The sequence below is a fragment of the Monodon monoceros genome, unplaced genomic scaffold, assembly GCF_005190385.1.
Source record: "Monodon monoceros isolate NGI ecotype Baffin Bay Population unplaced genomic scaffold, NGI_Narwhal_1 Super_Scaffold_6, whole genome shotgun sequence".
In the NCBI taxonomy this organism is placed as follows: Eukaryota; Metazoa; Chordata; class Mammalia; order Artiodactyla; family Monodontidae; genus Monodon; species Monodon monoceros.
The window spans coordinates 54698039-54716319 of NW_021703783.1; the positions used below are offsets into that span (position 1 = coordinate 54698039).

Genomic DNA, 18281 nt, shown 5'->3' on the forward strand with positions numbered 1-18281 from the left:
CATAATTCCCTAGGTTTTCCTTTAGCTATCACTCTGCTGTCAGATGTGAAATATTCCCAACCTATCAGGGTCATAGTCTTGCTTCTGTTCTCAGTCTTTTCAACATTCTTTTGAATGGCAATATATCGAATAATATTAAGCAGTGGGCTCAGTAAAGGATAAAATATATAAAGAAGCAAACTTACCATCAAACACGTTACTATAATAACAAATATGCTGAGAAAAATGACAACAGCATAAAATCCTTCTTTGCTCCAGATTTTGTCCGCTTCATGCTGCCCTTGTAAAACATTTTTCTTTGAAAGCAAAACAGAAAGTCCGATGTTAAATGAGAGCTTGAGGAGACTGGCGTTCTTATCAGACACTAAACATATTTTTAGCTTGATTCCATTCAGTGTAGAACACACCTACATCCCCCGCTGCCAGAGCTGCTTCTCAATCTGATCTAAGACATTGGATTGCCGTTCTTATACGTTAAGATGCTATTTTATCTCCTGTACAGGAGCAAGCATGCCCGACATGGCATATAGGGCCTTAGGCTTTGTGAGTGTCCCTCAGGGTCTCTCTTGGAAACTACCTGGTTCACAGGTGAGAGAGTTCTGCTCTTTTCTGTGCTGAGGAAATTGTTTATGAAGCTCTCCTTACTCTGCTTTCAGGCTCCTCCCATAACATCAACACCCTGCTTTACGTGCTGTAATACTGCTCTCTGCTTTTAAACAAAAGTGAAACAGGTGCAAACAAAATCTCATGATGCATCAATAAACAGAGCAACAATGTCGGCATCACTGCCTTTTTTTTGTTTTCTTTTATGAAATCTTTTTTTTAAAAATGCAGTCTATTTTGTCAAAATCTGATTAATGTACCACTTTAACCACATAAATTGTTAGGGTTTTATATTTTATTTAAAGCAACAGGGAACACCAGAATGTCCAGAATTATTTGGTACTAAAAGGAAAAATAGTTTTACTTTAATTTATTTCTCTCTTTGTTTATTTACTTAGCTTACTATTTGAAGGGTGGAAGGGTAGAGAAAAAGCATGAATAACATGTGAATGAGTGGTTTGGTTTTATTTTACCCATTCTTTTTAAAAAAGCACATCTACTAAAATCACATCTTATAATAAGGCAATGAAATTTAATAATTCAGTGAAATTTATAGATTTATGGTTAAAGAAAATTGAGCTTGAAACCAAATGGTCCACAATTAGGAAAAAAATATAAAGGCTAAATCAAGTCAAATGCTCCCACTCATCTAAAATTACATTTTGTTGGAGTCTGCTTTTTCCCCTTTTGGTTGAGATGTCTCTAATGATTAAGAAAGCCTTGAGAAGCATGATAGTGAATGATGAAAGGCCACATGGAGAGTGGCCCTGGAGAATGAGAGGTCGTCTTGTGCATTCCAGCGTCAGATGAATTCCCAGCTTAATGTAACCCCTGGGATGACTTCAGCCTATACTATGTGCAAAAGAAGAACCACCCAGCTGATCCTAGTCAACCTACAGAATCATGAGAAATAAATAGTAGTTGTCTCAAAAAGAAAAAAAAAAAAAAGCCTTCAGCAAAACCTGTACTTGTAGGTGTCTGAACCTGGAAATCATTGTTAATTATTTTTCAAGACTTAAAAAAAATAAAATGCATTCCACATTTGTAAACTAGACAAAAAGAAATATTTGCCTTGAAAAATATTTTATGAAAACTTTTATCCTGAAACTCAAGCGAGTCTTGGTGGGGAGTTGAACAAAACAGAATGGAAAGGATCTCTGAGTTCAATTGTGGTTACAATAACTATGTGAGGAAGACTTCTCTTGCTTGAAGTAGTTGAGTTTCCATTTCCTTTGCTTGTAAAATATAGATATGCTCACTGTAATATCTTGCCTTCTTTAAGACATAGACACATTTATAGATGCAAGAAATGATTTATGCATGTTTTTAAAATACATAAATGGTAAGTTGATGGAGAATCTGAAAATACTTGCTTGATGAAATGAGTAGAAACCAATATGTCCTGAAAAGGAAATCTTGGGGTCAAGTGACAACGTGTCTTTTACTCATTGACCTTAGCCAGATCATATTTTATTCCTATGTCTCTGTACACATAGCTGGAAACTAAGAGAAGACTCTTGTAGAAATCAAGTATAAATATGGAAATGAGTTTTTTGCAGGAAAATAAATAGCATCTATTGCTTGCTATAAAAGCAAACCACTTAAGCCTTCAAGTAGGTAGCATAAACTTGTCAAATTTAAGTGTGAGGATCTGAGCTTTAGTTCATGTAAAATTTGGATTAAAAAAGGAGTGGTTAGGTGGGTGGAAAGAGATTTTGTGTTCCTAACCTGATTTGGTTCCTTTCTTGTTTTTCCTACTATAGTTCCACACCTCCTGGAATACCAACAGGTTCCTTTCTGCTTAAGACAAATCTATTTTGTTTTCTCTTTTAGCCAAAGCAGTAATGATGGAGGAATTAACCTCCCACCCCTCCATCCCCCGCCAGCACTTAGAAAGACACATGTTTTGAACTCCTAGAACTTAGCCACTGCACTTTCTTGGTAAATAGATTTCCTTCTGAGTCATGCTAGCCCTGCTGAGCACTACTATATTTGTACAGAGATCTAAAAACCTTGATAAGGGCAGGGTAATAAATGGAAAAGTTTGTAGTTAAGATCCCACAAGTCATAAGATTGTAATTCAGAAGAATCTCCAATCTAACCTTTGTATAAGGTTAATGTGATGCCTTTCACATTGTTTTTCTTTTTTTTTTTTGGTACGTGGGCCTCTCACTGTTGTGGCCTCTCCCGTTGCGGAGCACAGGATCCGGACGCACAGGCTCAGAGGCCATGGCTCACGGGCCCAGCCGCTCCGCGGCATGTGGGATCTTCCCGGACCGGGGCACGAACCCGTGTGGCCTGCATCAGCAGGCGGACTCTCAACCACTGCGCCACCAGGGAAGCCCATTCCTTTTACATTTTGACAGGGGACTGAAGGTTCAATAATTCAGAGGCTCCATGGCTGGGTCAAACCAATGCGCTGCATCATCTTAACGTCTTATGTCACAACAATATCACTTTCCCTTCAGCTTTGTGGCAGTGAAAGAAGCTGCTGGGTTTTGTTTTGTTTGATTGTATAAAATTTGGGCAGTTTCCGGTACCGATAGCAATGGCTTCTCTATATCCTGTTTAATAATTTGATATACTAGAGTTTTCTTTTCTTTTCTTTTTATTAAAACCAATTCTGACCCCAAATGCTGGAGAGATGATACAGAGACTTTCAGAGCTACATCTCTTTAGAGAGATGGAGCACACAGAATAAGAATAAAGTGGAAATGTTATAAATTAGCTGGTTAATTAATTGATTTAGGCAGATAAGTGAGTTGTATCCTACAACAATATGGTTTTGTTAGATAAATGCCAAACTTCCACTGTATCATGCACAAGGTAAACAATTCGGTCTGAGAGATCTGACCCATGTTAACATTGATTGCATTCCTCCTCGGCACTGTATGGCTAGGACTATATAATTCTTTAGACTGCTGGCCAATGTTTAAAGGAACAATCACTAAACTCGTGGATTATGATTATATTTATTTGGTATGTTTTTTTTCTCTTTGTAAACATGCCATGAAAGTATCAGTCAGTATATTGTCCTGTTATTTAAAGAAGGTAACTTCCTCCTTTGAAACATAAGACCTGTGAAACTGTGGTAATTTGCAACTGAACAATAACAAAATCCTAAATCATTTTTTTTCACTATCATTGCAAAATTACTGCTTCAACAGACATTTAATTTTGTAAAAACATCTAAAAATAGAAACTAAAACAATGCATTTAATTTTATTTCCCTGAGATTTAACTTATTAGGCAAGAGGAAGTCTGGTTTTTAATTTTTAGGAGCATCTTATTATAAAATAATATTTGAGGTCCTCCAATGTTCTAGGTACCATATATAAATATATAAAAGAAATAATGTCTTTGTCTCTCAAGAAACTTAAATTTGAAATAAAAATAGATGAATAAGCGAAAGGAAATCTCTATTTGGTAATTGTCTTTGTTTCCCAAGAGTCGTTTCTGATTTAAATAAAATCAAGCAAATAAAGAAATGGCAACAACAAAAAACACACCCTTCCCTAAAAGTAATTAATAAAAGTGTAGGAAGAGATGCTTTGAGACAGCATTCACCATGTTCTGTAATCCATGTAAAGGATGAAAACCCAAAATACCAATATTCCTTTTTTTGTTCTGGTAATAAACATGTTACCATAACAGAGCTATAATTTGGAGATAGAAATGTGAAAGAATGGGTTGAGGCATAAGCTGTTACTACACATTTACCACAAATGATGAATAAAGAAGTGGGAAAACTCACAGAATACCTATCAGCTTAAACAACTATCAACAAATGCTTTTGCAGCGCCTCTTGGACTGTATGTGTCTGAAGCTCCCTCTGAGGGCCTGTGCACACTGCAGACGGCTCTCTTCTGTCTGCAGTTAGAGCTTCCGATCAGAGGGTACCGCTGGGCCCATTCTAGAAGTGCCAGAACAAAACGCTCAAACAATACACCAGTCCCTGATGAAATGCTCCTTATATCCAATTAAAATACTTCCCAGTCTCCTGTAATATAATAGTTTCTAGATTCTAGATTTCCTAGATTTTTAGATTCCCAGAATTTTATAAGAAAATATCATATTTTGATCATCAAATACACTTTCATTATTCAAATGCAATACAGACCTATGGTCTATTGAGGGCTAATCGTTCTGTGACAGGCATTCAGGCTAAGCTCCTTGCCTTCACCAGTCTGAGGTGTGTTGGAGGACCCCCAAATACTTCAGTTTAATTAATTTTTTGGTATGGTGAGCTTCTCTTGGTCTGCAAAGCTGGCTGACTCACTAAGCTGCCATACTCCTAAAGCCTTCAGAATGGCATTTAAACTCAGAATAAAGCAACAGGGCGAAATGCTTATTTTATTCACTGAAAGCTTATGGGAAGCAGAATAAATTAATCTAATGGTCTTTTAAAATTTTAAAGAAGAATTGTCCAGAGCAAGATGTGTGGAAGTCAGTCTGTGAGGGGCTTGAACTATGGGCATGGAGTTTGGTTTGATGTACAAAAGGGAGCCCCTTCAGAGTCACACGCAGGGAGGGCTGGGGAGGGGTCTGGGTGTTTAAGCTCATGTTGACCTTTCTCCTGGTCTCTCTGAAGCATGAAGGGACCTCCTCTTTCTCAAAACTCCCATGGCACAGTGCGGTTATGTTATCATAGCCCTGTATTTTCCTTATCTGCTTGTCTCTTGTTGCCTTATTAGAACTCATTGAAAGCAAAAATCTGATTTTATTTGTTTGTGTGTGTGTTTGCTTATTCATTTATTTTTCTGACTTTGGACACCACCTAGCCGAGCGCTTGGCTATTTGTATGCCTACTGTATGCCAGGCCCTGAATGAAGGCACTGAAGACACAGATAAAATGAAATGAAATGCTCTCAAGGAACGACGGTGCAGAGATGGACATGAAGGCCAACGTGGGGTAAGGGGTTTTTGTACTAAGCTCAATGAGAACACAAAGCCAGCGCCCACATCTGTGGAGGTACAAGGGAAGGCTTCACTATACAGTAGACTGATCTTGAAACATGAAAGGTGCACAGACGGACCAACATACACACAGGCATGGAGGGAAGAAATGGTGTGGGGTGTCCTGGTGCCTATTAATAGTTTGGAATGGCTGAAGCATAAACTAAGAGAGTGTTGTTCAACAATGATAAACTCAGCACACAAAGAACCATATACCATATTAAGAAATCCAGACTTGATTCTACAGGATTTAGGAAGCCAAAGAAGAGTCATGACATTAGGAGGGCATGGCCAGATTTGCTTTTAGAAAGATTACTCTGGTGGCAAGAAAGAAAACACTGTGTGCATGTGTGGATGTGTGCATGTGCACGTGCATGTGTGAGCTGGGGTTGGCAGCAGAGACAGCAAGGAGGGAAGCAACACTAAATGCAGGAAGGCCAGTTGGAGGTTGTTATTACAGTCGTGGTTCAATGATGAAATACATTTTCATTCTGCAGTCAAATTACATTTGTTCAGTGCCTACTCTTTGTGAAGATTTCCATGTTTTTTTTTTCTTTTTCTTTTTTTTTGCGGTACGCGGGCCTCTCACTGTTGTGGCCTCTCCCGTTGCGGAGCACAGGCTCCGGACGCGCAGTCTCAGCGGCCATGGCTCACGAGCCCAGCCGCCCGCGGCATGGGGGATCTTCCCGGACCGGGGCACGAACCAATGTCCCCTGCGTCGGCAGGCGGACTCCCAACCACTGCGCCACCAGGGAAGCCCTCCATGTATTTTTTTTTAATTTAAAAATTTTATTCATATTTCAAGTTTATAAGATAAGGACTCTACCCATTTTTCCTTTCCTTTCCTTTTCTTTTCCTTTCTCCCTTCCTTCTTTTTTTCCTTCCTTCCTTCCTTTCTTCCTCCCTCCCTTACTTTTCTCCTTCCTTCCTTCCTTTCTTTTTCTATACTCATTTAGGATATGAAGAAACTGAGGCTCAGAGAGGTTGATACTATGTAAAGACAGACTTAATCTCACAGAGATTAAATCACCCAAGGTCACACACATTTTAAGTGCTGGCTTTGGGATCCAAGCTCAATCTTGTACCAAAGCTTTTTATACCATACCTGTGGCATTTGCTGTAATGAGAGGCAGTGTGCTTTACTGCAAAGGGAAATAGACTAGGAATAAGGTATCTAGATTTTAAATATTGCTTTATACCTCATTTGCTTTGTCACCTTGATGAAATCACTTAATTTCTACGGGCCTTACTTTCTGTATCTTTAAAATGTTCCCATGTGTTCCCTCAAGGTCTAATGCTTTGATTCTGTGAATTTAATTACATATGTTTGGGATGATGTTCATTCTAGCAAGTTTGGAGTGGGATGGAGTAGGTGAAGTAAAAAAGAGACTGGATTTATTCAGGAATGAGAGTATTGGAGTGGTGGGGGAAATCTGAAAAGTGCCGAATTTAGAAAGCACTATGAAGGAGATATTCATAGTTCTTAAGACTGGGTTCCTCAGCAAAAGAAAAATCACATTTCAAATTCATCCCAAGGTAGTGGAAAAAAGGGACCATTTGACAATGAAGGCAATGAGGAGTAAACCTGTTGAGGAGGAAAGATTTGAGGGTGTTTTTGGGGACACCCAAAATTCAGTAAAATTCAGTAAAAGTAATCAATTGACAAATATACCTAAGTGGCTTTTCTTCTGGACAATTTGTTGGATAAGTCAAAATAAATTATAAGGCCATAAAGATTGGAGAAGAAAGTGTCAAAAAGGGAAATTTGACATGAAAATGAACTTCCTTAAGGAAGAAACATATGCAATGTGAAATCAGAGAATTTTGACCCTTAGGGAGATTTTTATATTATCAAATAACACACGATAAACAGCTTTCATCTCAAAGCCTCCTAGAATTGGGTCATGTCATGCTAACTGTGCAAATTTTTAAATGAAATATTCCATGAAACAGCCTACCTCAGGGGAGACTTCTGTAATTCCAAACTGGGATAAACTTTGATGCAAAACATTGATATTAAGTGAACGCAGCACTTCCTCAGATGGCAGAGCATCAGAAATTCCTGCTTTTCGGTTTATGGGAGACACAAATAGTTCAACACTGTTCTTCTTTCCCTAGTAAAAGCAGATCATTTGTATATGTTAATAGACATTTTAAACAACTTTGGGAAATATTTGACTTCCTTCTAGAAACATTAAAGAAATTCAGAGCTTTAGGATCCTAAAAGACATCTTGGAGATCACCTTTATTAGGTATTCCTGGTACACTTAATATTAGCAGCCCAAAGCCCGAAATCTTCAAATGGCCTTCTTTCAATTAGTTGACACCTCTAGCTTTGTAATTTTATATTTCATTCGATGCTGGTTTATTTTCCATTCGGTATTGTAATTTTTGAGATATACTGTTCAGATGGTTCCTGAGTAATTGTGTTTAAAGAAGCATTTTAAAATCAATTAAATGAATTAAGTAAAACCTGATGTAACAGTACAATTATTAGACATCACCACCCCATATATATATTTTTTATAACTTGTATTAATGTGAAGGCTGGACTAAGGAAGGTGATGCCGTCTTTGAAGTTGCTTCCCTGATCCTGTTCTTCACCTTAAATAAGTCACACTTTTAAGATCTGTTGTTTGGTAGAAACCATGTTATGCAATGATATCATGTTACTTTCCTATTAGTATGACCTCATTACCTGAAACAGAGAGAGAGGATTTCTTACCTTAAATGGCCGATATGCCACATACACATAAAAAACAAACACTACACAAAAATGACACTGCCTTTGATAGATTCTCTTTGACAACTTATACAAAGCACTTATAAAAGAAAATTGTTGTTAGTCTTTTCTTTTTGATACATGGAGTTCTCTCCTGCTAGAAAATTTTCTTTCTTTTTTTTTTTTTAGAAAGTTTTCTTTTAATGCAATTTATCAGAAGTTCAGCCACGTATAAAATGGAGTACTACTAGTCATCCAGGAAAAATGTTTCCGTGTTTGCAGTGAACAACAGACAATGACTAAATATTGCATAATACTGATGTGAAACATGTTTATAATAATTTAAATAGTTTTGGGCTTGTCATGCTCCCATGTGCCTTAAATCTGTTATCTCCAGGACAGAGGTATTAAGTTATTTCATTTTGTAAATGAAGGAACATTAAGTAGCTTGCCTTAGGTCATAGAGCTGGGACACGGCCAAGCTGGAAATGGAGTAGAATTCTGTGTCTGTCTCCAAAGCACACGCTCTTAATCACCATACCCTGCTGCCTCAGGTATCATCATAACTTAAACTATTATAAGAACTACTCTTAGGAATAGACATGCATAAATGCTACTAACATTCTCTGAGGATACGCATATCCCTCTCTGGGTGTGGCAAATCCCTCTTTTATCATTTCAAAGAGCTATTACGCTCTTTAAATCTATATATGTAAAAGTATATCTAAGATGTCTGAGTATATATATAAAATCTAGATCTAGATCTAAGACATCTATAATACCTCACTTCTCACTTGAGCAAGGTACACTGTGGATATAAATAACCTATTTCACTCTTTCATCATAATGGGAAATGCTGTATTTCTTCTACGCTATTGAGTTAAAAACTTTGTTTTTTTTTAAAGCTTATTTAGTCCCAGAAAATAGTTGACTCACAGAACAAAAGTTGTTATGGGGACAAAAACAATTCACCCTCCACACAGAAAAAAAGTGAAAAGAAACAAAAATTCTAAACCAAAATAAAAGCAAATTCTCCTCCATAGTGGGAAATGCAGGTGTTGATGCAGTATAAAACTGAACTCAAGCAGGAGCGTAAGGATTTAAGGCAAGGAGAACAAGAAGTCCTTGCTTAAGTTTCTAATGCAGGGGAAATTAAGAACAATTTTAAAACTGTTAAAATGATTCTAAAGTCCTTTTTCACAGGAACCTCGGGATAATTCGCTTTTTACAAAGAGAAAGTCGTAAGATTTGAATTTGCATTTCTTTGTCTTTGCTCACACCCACCTTCAAGTGCAGATGGGAACATGTAGTTGAATGATATCAAGGTCCCTAAACACTGAGGAGAAGGGGGAAAGAAAGGATGCGGGTGATAGATCGGTCTAAAGTGAGCCTTATACAAAAGGTCCTTTGGGCTTCCTTCATCCCCACCTCAGATACCCATCCAAGTTTTCTCTCGACTTTTTCAAGGCTATTCTTGCATTGTATTTGGACTGCTGTCCTTAAGCATGGTTCTTCTTTATTCTTTATTCAAAATCCTCCGCCTATGTGTTCACTATCCTTCATCCTGATATATATATATTTTTAAAGTTATTTATTTATTTTTGGCTGCGTTGGGTCTTCGTTGCTGTGTGGGCTTTCTCTAGTTGCGGCGAGCGGGGGCTACTCTTCGTTGTGGTGTGCGGGCTTCTCATTGCGGTGGCTTCTCTTGTTGCAGAACACGGGCTCTAGGCACGCGGGCTTCAGTGGTTGTGGCGCACGGGCTTAGTTGCTCCGCGGCATGTGGGGATCTTCTTGGACAAGGGATTGAGCCCGTGTCCCCTGCATTGGCAGGCAGATTCTTAACCACTGCGCCATCAGGGAAGTCCCTCATCCTGATATACTTGAAGGGATTTTAATAGATGCTGTCTGGAGACAGTGCCTTACCTGATACAGAAGGTTTCCGTCTTAGGGAGAATATTTTGGGAGTGGTATCCGGTTGGTGAGACAAGTATTTTGGGCCCTTCTATTCATACCTACCAGGATAGCTAGCCTTGAACTACGAGAAGGTTGACAAACTTTTTCTGTAATGGGCCAGATAGCAAATATTTCAGCTTTTAATTTAGACAGACAATCTGTTGCAACTACTCAACTCTGCCATTGTAGTGCGAAAGAAGCCTTAGACGATATGTAAACAGATAGGTGTGGTCTGTTACAGTAAAACTTTCTTTACAAAAACAGGTGTTATACCAGATTTGGCTCATGGACCATAAAACTATAGCATGGGTGTTCTTTATTATTGTTCATTATTCTTGAGCCCTGCAATAAAGATCAAAGCTTGTAATCTGGGAATGCGAAATGTTGGCATCTTACAATGAGGCGATTGATGTGCACTTGCTGGGGTAAGAGTCCTAAGGCTGCGGCCACTCCTTGGCGGAATATCCGAAGCAAGGTTATGTTCAGCCTATTTACATCCACTCGCAGTGTCTGGAAAATAAAAAATTCAAATTATAGTAAATCTTTGATTTTGGACATTCGGTTCCTGATGGATGACTGACCACAACAATTCCTGTGACTTTGAGAAATTCACACTCATGGTGCATTTTTAATGGAGATAAAAAAATTATAGGGACATTTTATGTGAAATTTTAAATGGTCTTACTTAAGAAGATGGTATATTGTATAATAATGCAATTTGTCTAGTTATAATCAAGAATCATATGAATGATCAATTCATAAAGAATTTCACTGAAATGTGTGTTGGTTTATTTTGCTTTAAGTCCAGATGACAGAATGTAATATGCAGCCAAGTATATTTCAGTAATCCAAGCCAGAGGACATCTTTAATTTGTGTTCACACACAGTCACAGAGAGGAAGATGCTGTGTAAGTTCCATAACACCAGACTTGGCAGTTTCTCTATATAGTGATTTGCTGCCAGTGCAAGGCAAAAGAACGAGCTGCAATAATGCATTTTCAAACTCTGGTAAAGAAGTCAATGGAAGTGATGATTAAATCTAAGGTAAACAATTCTTATTCCATTGCTTGGACAAACACTCTTAATTTTCAGGTTGTTTTGGAAAAGGACAAGTAAATATTTTAAAATTCCTAAAATATAAATCAAGTTATGCAATTAACACTATATCCTTAATTTAAGCCATGGGTGCTACTATTACATTTACAACATAAACTGGTTAACTATGTATTTCCAAAAATGCACCATAATCACTTGAAACAGATACTTTACAAGGTGGGGAAACCAAACCTTTATATGCATTTCTTATTTTATAATGCTTAATTTGCTAACTTGACCACAGTAGGTTATCAGTAACTGTGAGGCACACTTCTATGTACACACTTCTGTGATAAAGAGATTGGCTTACAAGTGTAACCTACTATAGTGTAAGAACTCTCAGAGGGCCTTCTCCCAGTTTGCTGTAGAAGAAGAAGAAGATTGTTCCGATAATTTATAGTTTTGTTAAGAAATAATAAATCCACTATACATAAAGTTGGTACAAAATAAGTGATTGGAAACTGGACCAAATACTTATTGCTACAGGAATCAGAGGGAGTTGGGGAGGTCAAAAGAGATATAATGGTTCCCAGTCAAAATGGCAGACCCAGCTAAAGCTCTAGACTGCTACTGTACATTAGGATCTTTTAATACTTGCATAGGGGCAGGGGCCATAGAGCTTGGTCATGTTAGGCAGCTGGAACTGGACTCCCGGCAAAAAACTGAGATCCACAAAAGGGAAGAACTACTGAAAATTCTACCCAACACCCCAACTATAAGGTACAACTTGCTCCTGGGAGGGGAAAAGGAGAATTACGCTGGGAGTAGGTAGAAAAGTGACATTAACACCATCAGTAATAATTTTTTTATTAACTAAAAGTCATCTAATGGTTCACAATTGTTTGCTATATTATCCTCTGTACTTTTCTCTAGTCTAAAAATGTTTCCAATATATAAAAACACATTTTAATGCAGAAAGTAAGACTTGAGCTCAATCCTGAAGGATGAGTAGGATATGGAAATACAGTAATGAGAAAAACATTATACTTTTAAGCATGATTTATGTTTTATGGAAACATGCTTTACGGAAAATCCAAGAGATTAGAAAAACTAAATCCACCTGGTGGCTCTGAGAAACAGAGGTTTCCTTTTATGCAATAGCTTACTTTCAACTCTGTAAGGCTGTGGAAATTGCCAAGAGATTGGAGTTTCTTTGCAGAGATGGGTTCCTTGGTTCCTGCAAACACTGATGAGGAACCACTGACTTCTGGCTCACCAGCAGTGTTTGTCAGGCAGGGTGAGCAGGCAGGCACAGCCCTTGATTCCCACGGGCAGGATTTGGAGCCAATGGTCTATGCTGGGAACTGAGAGTCAAGGGGGTTGTGCACACACTTGAGAATTCAGTTCCCAGGGCCATGATTAACGAAGCTTGTAACTGTGGAAACAGTATTAAAGTCTAACTTCCTTAGATCGAAATGGTGTATGGAAGTGAAATGGGAACTCAAGATTTAAAATCACTCAAAATGGCAACCTTCCAAGAAGGTAGAACAGTGCATTTAAAACAGAAATTTAGACTCCCTAACTAAAATGAAGAAGTGAGTTGAAATAATTAGTTCAAAACTGCAATCATCTGGTTCATTGCATCAAACATTTGAATAATTTGCCTCAGTTCTCTGCTTGCCTGTGAAAAGCTGGATTGATTCCAGAGCACATACATGTATTTCTAACTATTCACCATAAAATAGTGATGCTAAAATACAGTACAAACAAAAAAATACGTATTTGAGGGCCTAATACATGCCAGACACTATGTATGATCACAATTTGAGAAAAAGAAAGGATCCTAGACAAAACGAGAATTTTATTTCAGAGAAAATAAATATGACTTCCTATAATAAGCGGATATATGTTACCACCTTCCTCCTGGATAGTTGCTAGAAATACATAGCTTCTTCTCATCCTATTAGGTGAGATCATAACAACTATGATAGAATATAAATTTCCATGGCAATGACAGTGTCACAACTTCAAAGTTACCATATAACAGTACAAGATATAATTTAGTCTTATTCTAAACCCATCTGGTCATTTCTATTACTTAACATACAAATGACTGAAATTTTTAACTTTAAAAGGGATTATAATGCTCTTTCCAAAGGTAAATGCTAAGCCACTTCACAGTAATGAATAATGCAAATAGAGTTACTATCCAAAAACAAATGAGTATTTGTATTGATATTACAAATATATAAACACACAGAAAAAATTAAACATAATGAAAATTCAAAGATTTCAGACTCCATCTGTATTTAAATTTATTGGACCTCTGCCTTGTAAAGAGATTCCTGAGTCAGTTCCTTTTATCTGGGGCCCATGTCCCCTCACCCACTTCCGCTTCCTCCCACAAAGGAAATACCACTGTGTAATATGACTTTCTTTCTTTGGTCACCAGACAGTCCACTAAAGTAGTTGAAGCCTATGAGCCTTAGATATAAATCAGCTTGAGGAAACTGATTAAAATGTAGTGCTTGAATTTAGGCACCAGCATTATGTTTAAACTTAAAGTATGTGATTGGCTTTTAGCTATTTATATTTAAAGGACGGTTGAATTATTTTTGCCTGAGAGGGGGTCAGGTTTCAAATGTTAGTTACCTCTTGATGCTATAAGGTAGCCTGGTCTGTCATCTGATCACCCCCAGTAAGAGTCAAGATCACACCCAGTGGCCCCATTAGGGAGAGGAAGGCCAAAAAGATGTCCTCAAAGCCCCTCAAAGAAGTCCAGTCTTGATTCCCCACAGCAACAAACAAACCCAGCTTCCTTCAGGACCAAGCCAGTCAGGAGGAATCCACTCATCTCCTTCTAACTTTAACGTGTGCTCATTGCTACCCGGGATCTCTAACTTCATTCTTGGCAAGGAGTCTCCCCTTTATGGCCAGCAGTTGGATTGTCAAGTGATCCCCGGGAATAAAAGCAAAAATTTCTCTGTCTCTGAACAAAGAAGAAAGCCCTGACCTATTGGAGGCATTTTACACCATCACTCAATCCCTTCTTATAACTCTCTGTGTTGTCCTCTACTATTACTTACATACTAATGATTTTTATTTCCATATTTCATGTTCCCACCTTTCTCAGAGTCCTACATCTGCTTCCCTCCATCTGAATGTTCCACTTATGCCTCAAACTCGGTATTACCCAAACTAAACTTATCTTTTTCCCTCTCCTCGTCCACAATCAAATTTACTTCTAATTCTATATTTCATATAATGTGATGAAGTGCCATATTTTGAAATCATGTTGACTCACTCTTTTACCTTATCTTTCACCCTACCATCATAACATCCAATTAATTATCAAGTTCTGTCTATTCTACCCTCTAAAAATCTCTTGAATGTTGAATCCATCTTCTCTTCATCTGTATTTCCACCATCTTCGTTCAGGCCACTATCATGGCTATCTGGACTATTTGAATAGAATCTTCATGGGTTGCCAATCTTCTATGGTCTCTAATTCATTCCTCATATGGACCTGTGCAACATTCTGGCTCAATCAAGTCACTATTCTGCTTAAAATACTTTGAGGAAATCTCATTTTTTAATGAATGGTCCTAACTCCTTGGTTCACTGCCATTGTCCTGTCCTTCCAGTCTTACCTCCCAACCCTATCCACCATGTACATTATACTCCAGCTGTACCTAAGGTGTCTTAAACATGCCATGTCTTTTTGTATTGGGTCAGTGCATATGTGGATCACTGGCTAAGCCTTCTTCCTTCTCTTTGGAGACTCAGCTCGAGCACCATTCTGTCAGATTTCCATGACCTCTCCTTCCCCTTCCTTTGCTTGCAGCTTTCAGTTCTATGTTGGACTTTACTTATTCTCTGTTTAAATTTTTATAATAAAATATTCATATTTATTACAAAAAATATAAAGTACAGAAAGATACATAGTAAAAAAATGAAAGCACGCTTGTCTTCTCCTAACCTTTTATTCTAATCCTCAGAAACAACAAACAACAACAAACAATACTATTTCTTGTGTATTCTTCCAAATATTTTTGATGCATATAGAATGTAAAATAATATGTATTTATTATACATGTTTATTATTATTAAATACAAATAGGATTAAACTACACATGTTGTTCCATAAGTTGCTTTTTTCACTTAATATATAAGTGAAATATATTAATATATTTAATATATGAAATATATCTGAGATGTATTTCTGTATTCATAATATATACTGTTATTGAATATCATGTTTTGAGTCTCATCTAATAATTTCTTACTTTTAATAGTTTAGCTTATCCCATTGACTTTTATTTTAACAGATCTAAATGTGTTTTGTTATTTTATGTTATGCTATCTTTTAAAATTTGTTTTTATACCTCCTTAGTTTTCTGTCTTTTGCTAAGTGGTCTGGTGTTTTTTTGGTTGTTCTATATTTTTTTTTCTTCCTGTGCCTATAATCATAATGTTAAATATTGCATGATAATATATATTAAATCTTTATTTCTTGATATATAAACTTCAGAAAGTATTAACTGCTGCTATGAAAAGTGAGAAAATGTACATCTCTTCCCACCAATTCTCATGATCACTTTCCAGTTTTTATAATTATATTATTATTGTTGTCTTATTATATTTTATGGTGTTTATATTATATTCTTTATAACAGAGACTACTCACCAAACCGATTGTCTCCTCCTGGAACCTTAGCCCGTTTATATCTTGGTGGAGCCATGTAATAGTGCTCACCAATTAGTGTAGATGAAAGTAAAGTGATATTTTCAGTCTGAGGTAGTCTTCTCCACTCTCTTCTCTCTTCCCTCTGTCTGCAAGCTGGATGGTTCCAGGATGACCCTAAGCCTGTAATGAAATGGTGGCCCCATACAAAGGAAGATGCCTGGGACCCGAATCACTGCATGAAGCAGAGGCCCTACCCAACACTCCTCATTAAACAGTAACATGAGTTAAAAATAAACTTCTATTGCATTAAGTCACTAAAATATTAGGATCATGTTAGCATTATTTACACTGATGAATATATTCTGTAATTATAATTTTTAAAGTTCTATAGCATTAGTTACATATCCGAATAGTCACGACCATTATCAGCTCCTTTTTAGAAGAGTGTACCATTCCTGAATTCTTTATTTTGATGTATCTCTTATTTAGCTGGATGTCGTTATCAAAAAGCTTCTTTCAAGCAGGGTTTGTGAGTGCTATGTTTCCTGAGGCACTTGAGAATGTATTTATGGTGCCTTTAACAATAAATGACAATAAATGACAACTTGGCTGAATATTAAATTCTTGATTCAATCTTTATTTTTATTTTTTGCCTTTGAACTCTGCTGCTATTATTCCAATGCCTTCTGGCTTTGAAAATTGCTACAAAGAATACCCTGGCCTGAGGCTAGCCTGTCTTTTGGATAACTTGCTTTTTCTGCCTGCAATCTCACAAGAGTCTTTAAAGTTAAAAAACTTCACCAGGATATTTCCTTGGTTTGATAGTTTCTGCAATATAGTATGCTCTTGAAGTCTACATATACCAGATTCCTTATTTCAGAAGTATTTTCTCCTATTATATATTTGAATGATTTTTCTCCTAAATATTTTTTGGTTCATCTTTAAGGACACATTATGCAATTTTATATTCTTTCTCTTTAGCCACTTTATGTACTTATTGTCTCTTACCACTTGTATATCTTTATTCAACTGAAATTTTCTCAGGTCTGCTCTATGTCCTTGTATGTTTTCAGCAGACTCTGATCTAATTCTTTTGTTTCTAATGTGATTTTGATTCTATAATGTGTGTTTTATTATTATCTTCATTTATCTTCTGAGTTGTGCCAGTGTACTCTTTGTGATGCCCTCTTTTAACTGTTTCAGACAGGAAGTGACACAAGACTTTCGTTTATAGTTTCTTGATCTTCTCTATCCATTTTAAAATCTATTTTTCCCAAAGAGCTCATCTCCCTTTCTCTTTTAACATCCTCCAATAACTTTCTATTACATTTAGAGTTAAATTCAATTACATGGCTTACAGGGCCTTACTTTATCTGGCTCCTGTTCCTTCTGAATTTCATCTCATATCTCCCTCTCAAGCCACTCCACCCTTTTTCCAGTTCCTCAGACAAGCTGTGCTTATTTCCACCCCATGGCCTTGGCATCTACCTGCCTGCTGGAGAGATGTTCAACACCATTGTATGGTGGGTCCTTCTGATCTTTCAGCTCTCAGTTTAAATGTCATCTCCTCAGAGAGGCCTTCCCAGCCTGGCCATTCCCTATCACATCACCCTGCTTTATTTTCCTCATATCATTTATCACTATCTGACAGTTTCTTGTTTATTTTTTTGTTTATTGTATATCTCCCTTTACTAAAATGTGAGCTCCATTGATGTGGGAACTTGCCATTCTGGTTCTCTGTTATATCTCCAGGACCTGGAACAATGCCTGGCATTTGGTATTTAATAAATCTTTGTGAAATGAAGGAATACATAAATCATCATACTCAACATTGTGTAGTTACTACATTTGACCTGTGAATGACATGTGTTTGAACAGCGTGGGTCCGTTTATACACAGATTTATTTCACTAAATATGTACTACAGCACTACCCAGTGCAAGGACTGGTTGAATACAAGGATGCAGAACCTCAGATATGGAGGGTCGACTGTAAAGTTATTCTCGGATTTACGACTGCACGTGGGGTCAGCTCACCTAAGCCCTGCATTATCTGAGGGTCAAAAACTGTAATTGGAAGAATCTGAGTTCCATGATAGGGGTAGAAAGGGTTACAAAACCAGGGTTATAAGCTCTTGAGGAGATTAATATTTGGTTAAGTAGTTCACTTGAAATGCCTAATCACTCAAAAAACACGAGTAGATTTAACACAATTTGTATTTGGCTTGTTATTAATATGCCTCTGATACTTTGATACTACACAGTTCAGGGGGGAAAAACCAGTTTATTTCATCTAACCAATTCTTTGAAACTTGTTTCTAATAGGCA

The 18281-nt window shown here is 37.1% G+C and overlaps 1 protein-coding gene across 2 annotated transcripts in view; it reads right to left on the bottom strand.

Annotated features, from left to right (window-relative positions):
- PTPRR (protein tyrosine phosphatase receptor type R) overlaps nucleotides 1-18281 on the bottom strand; it is a 256860-nt gene that overhangs the window by 101770 nt on the left and 136809 nt on the right. For both annotated transcript variants that reach the window (XR_003791223.1, XM_029206395.1), the window contains exons 5-7: nucleotides 10631-10744; nucleotides 7518-7673; nucleotides 186-296 (exon numbers count right to left, since the gene is read on the bottom strand). Coding sequence is in view for 1 of the 2 variants with exons in the window: in XM_029206395.1 (XP_029062228.1) it covers nucleotides 186-296; nucleotides 7518-7673; nucleotides 10631-10744 (381 nt within the window). In the remaining variant the exon portion in view is untranslated. The remainder of the gene's footprint in view (nucleotides 1-185; nucleotides 297-7517; nucleotides 7674-10630; nucleotides 10745-18281) is intronic.